General features: G+C 51.2%; 1 protein-coding gene across 1 annotated transcript in view; it reads left to right on the plus strand.

Annotated features, from left to right (window-relative positions):
* dok2 (docking protein 2) overlaps nt 1-1,743 on the plus strand; it is a 17,608-nt gene extending 15,865 nt beyond the window's left edge. The window contains exons 7-8 of the mRNA XM_034542577.1: nt 362-451; nt 996-1,743. Of these exons, the coding sequence (XP_034398468.1) occupies nt 362-451; nt 996-1,646 (741 nt within the window). The 3' untranslated portion in view covers nt 1,647-1,743. The remainder of the gene's footprint in view (nt 1-361; nt 452-995) is intronic.
* Nucleotides 1,744-4,127: the final 2,384 nt, after the last annotated feature.

The raw sequence follows: 4,127 nt of genomic DNA on the forward strand, positions 1-4,127 counted from the left end.
CAGACTTCCAGAATAAAGTAAAGATTACCAGACTTCCAGAATAAAGTAAAGATTACCAGACTTCCAGAATAAAGTAAAGATTACCAGAATAAAGTAAAGATTACCAGAATAAAGTAAAGATTACCAGACTTCCAGAATAAAGTAAAGATTTCCAGAATAAAGTAAAGATTTCCAGAATAAAGTAAAGATTTACCAGAATTACAGAATAAAGTAAAGATTTCCAGAATAAAGTAAAGAGAATTTATTAGTTTTAGTTCATTACAATATTTCATCTTTATTTTATTTCATTGGTTTCATTTTTTTCTTATTCTGTTGCTTTAATATCGTTGTAGATTTAAATTGTGATGTGTTCTGTTTGCAGAAAGCTGACGGTGTTTACAGCATGGTGACTCACAGAGACTCCACTCCTTCACAACAACAACAACAACAACAACAACAGCGCCTACAGCTGGTAGGACTCTCAAAACCTTCTGACACACATTTGTACGCATGATTAAGAATAAACAGTGTGAGGATGATGATGAGGTAATAGTAGTATATATAGTTCTACTATTTAATACAAATATTATACTATTATAATACTACTATGATACTGTATATATTACTATGATATAATACTAGTATATATAGTAGTTATATAATAATATTTTATATACTACTATTACATATACTACATATAATATACATATAATACTATTATATGTACACTATTATTACTTACTACTATTATATATATACTACGATGATATAAACTATTATATATACTACCATGATAATACTATTATATATACTACTATAATACGATGCTATAAACTATTATATATACTACTATACTACTATGATATATTTCTGTATATAATGCATACTGTATGGCCCATTGTGTACTTTGTAAGCTGCAGTTTAAAGAACCAGGAAGTACTTTATGAGGCCAACGCCTCCACCTGCTGGACGTTGGCCTCATTACGCCCTGTGATTGGTCCCTGTTCTGTCCTCAGGCTCGTCCGGAGCCTTCGGTGGACAAGCTGCTGACGGGCGTGAGGAGTTTGACTCTGGACCCTCGCGGCGTCCCCCGTAAGAACCAGGTGAAGAGCATCTCCAGCTGCCCGCTCCCCCACGCCGAGCCGCCCGAGCCCCCCGGCTCCGGCCACGACTCGAACCCGGACCGGACGCACGCCCGGACCGCCCCCCCGGAGCCAGAGTACTCCCTCCCCTTCGACACCATCGCCACCACCTTCGTGTCCGACATCCTGGACTCCCGTCGGGCCCTCGGGGCCGAGGCCGCCGACCCGCTCTACGACAGCATCGACGAGATGAAGATCAGAAACGTCTTGGCGGACGGGAAGACGCAGCACATCTACGACGAGCCCGAAGGCTGCGCCGCCCCGCAACCCCCCACCGCCGTGTACGACGACCCCGAGGAGGTGAGGGGGGGCGCGTGGAGGCTCATGGCGGCCGACCCGAAAGGTCACGAGTACCCCTACGACCCCCGGGTGGACGACTATGCCGTCCCCAAAAGGGCCCAGAGGGTACTTCCTGTTACACAAAGCACCAACGAAGAAAAAGACGGGGAGGAGGAGCCACAGGAGGAAGATCAGGAGGAGCGCCGTGATTCACCGTACAGCAACGTGAGGATGAAGATGGTGTGACCAGAGACTAGACCAGAGACCAGGGACCAGGGACCAGGGACCAGGGACCAGGGACCACAGACCAGAGACCAGAGACCAGGGACCAGGGACCAGGGACCAGACCAGAGACCAGGGACCAGGGACCAGGGACCAGACCAGAGACCAGAGACCAGGGACCAGGGACCACAGACCAGAGACCAGAGACCAGGGACCAGGGACCAGAGACCACAGACCAGAGACCAGGGACCAGGGACCAGGGACCAGGGACCACAGACCACAGACCAGAGACTAGACCAGAGACCAGGGACCAGCGACCAGAGACCACAGACCAGAGACCAGGGACCAGGGACCAGGGACCACAGACCAGAGACCAGAGACCAGGGACCAGGGACCAGAGACCACAGACCAGAGACCAGGGACCAGGGACCAGGGACCACAGACCAGAGACCAGAGACCAGGGACCAGCGACCAGAGACCACAGACCAGAGACCAGGGACCAGGGACCAGGGACCACAGACCAGAGACCAGGGACCAGGGACCAGGGACCAGGGACCAGACCAGAGACCACAGACTACAGACCAGAGACCAGAGACTAGACCAGAGACCAGGGACCAGGGACCAGAGACCACAGACCAGAGACCAGGGACCAGGGACCAGACCAGAGACCACAGACTACAGACCAGAGACCAGAGACTAGACCAGGGACCAGGGACCAGAGACCACAGACCAGAGACCAGGGACCAGGGACCAGACCAGAGACCAGACCAGAGACCAGGGACCAGGGACCAGAGACCACAGACCACAGATCACAGACCACAGACCAGAGACCAGGGACCACAGACCAGAGACCAGGGACCAGGGACCAGACCAGAGACCAGACCAGAGACCAGACCAGAGACCAGACCAGAGACCAGACCAGATACCAGACCAGAGACCAGGGACCAGGGACCAGACCAGAGACCAGAGACCACAGACTACAGACCAGAGACCAGGGACCAGAGACCAGACCAGAGACCAGAGACCAGACCAGAGATCAGACCAGATACCAGACCAGAGACCAGGGACCAGGGACCAGAGACCAGAGACCAGAGACCAGGGACCAGACCAGAGACCAGACCAGAGACCAGACCAGAGACCAGACCAGAGACCAGACCAGAGACCAGACCAGATACCAGACCAGAGACCAGAGACCAGGGACCAGGGACCAGACCAGAGACCAGACCAGAGACCAGAGACCAGAGACCACAGACTACAGACCAGAGACCAGAGACCAGGGACCAGGGACCAGAGCAGACCAGAGACCAGAGACCAGAGACCAGGGACCAGGGACCAGACCAGAGACCAGATCAGAGACCAGATCAGAGACCAGACCAGAGACCAGACCAGAGACCAGACCAGAGACCACAGACCAGGGACCAGGGACCAGAGCAGACCAGAGACCAGAGACCACAGACCACAGACCAGAGACCAGGGACCAGGGACCAGAGCAGACCAGAGACCAGAGACCAGAGACCAGGGACCAGGGACCAGAGCAGACCAGAGACCAGAGACCAGAGACCAGAGACCAGACTAGAGACCAGACCAGAGGCCAGAGATCAGAGATCAGAGATCAGACTAGAGACCAGACCAGAGACCACAGACCACAGACCACAGACCACAGACCACAGACCAGGGACCAGGGACCAGACCAGAGACCAGAGACCAGACCAGAGACCAGAGACCAGAGACCAGAGACCAGAGACCACAGACCAGAGACCAGAGACCAGACTAGAGACCAGACCAGAGACCACATACCAGAGACCAGAGACCAGAGACCAGAGACCAGACCAGAGACCTGACCAGAGACCAGAGACCAGAGACCAGAGACCACAGACCACAGACCACAGACCACAGACCACAGACCAGAGACCAGAGACCAGAGACCAGAGACCAGAGACCAGGGACCAGGGACCAGACCAGACACCAGAGACTAGAGACCAAAGACAGTCTTAAAGCTGCATTCCCAGGGGGGCAACTGCTCTGGTTCTATAGAATAGATATAGATAGCTTGTTATCCTTTTAGCTTGCTAGCCTAATAGCGTGTTATACTGTTAGCTTGTTAGCTAACAGAGTTGTGTTGATGGTTGATTGAAAGACTTCCTGTTTTCACTGTGAACGCAAACACGACCATGAACACAAGATGTTAGTTGGTGCTGAACTCAGATCAGCTTTAACCCTTTTCATGCAAGATAAGAAAAGAATCGGTTCTCAGATGTCCAAGCTTCTTTAAACGCACCACGTGGACTCTGTTGAACATTAGGATTTATTCATACGTTCATCAGGTCGGTCAGCAAGAGGAAAGTTTGGAAAAAACGATTTGTGAAGAAAAGATCTCTTGATATTACTTCAGATCTGCTGTGAGCACCTTCATCCAGCAGAGGGCAGCATGAGTTTATTATTAATGAGCAAATCAGAGAGACCACATACATCATCATCATCATCATCATCATCAGACTAAATGTT

The sequence above is a fragment of the Cyclopterus lumpus genome, chromosome 9 (assembly GCF_009769545.1).
Source record: "Cyclopterus lumpus isolate fCycLum1 chromosome 9, fCycLum1.pri, whole genome shotgun sequence".
In the NCBI taxonomy this organism is placed as follows: Eukaryota; Metazoa; Chordata; class Actinopteri; order Perciformes; family Cyclopteridae; genus Cyclopterus; species Cyclopterus lumpus.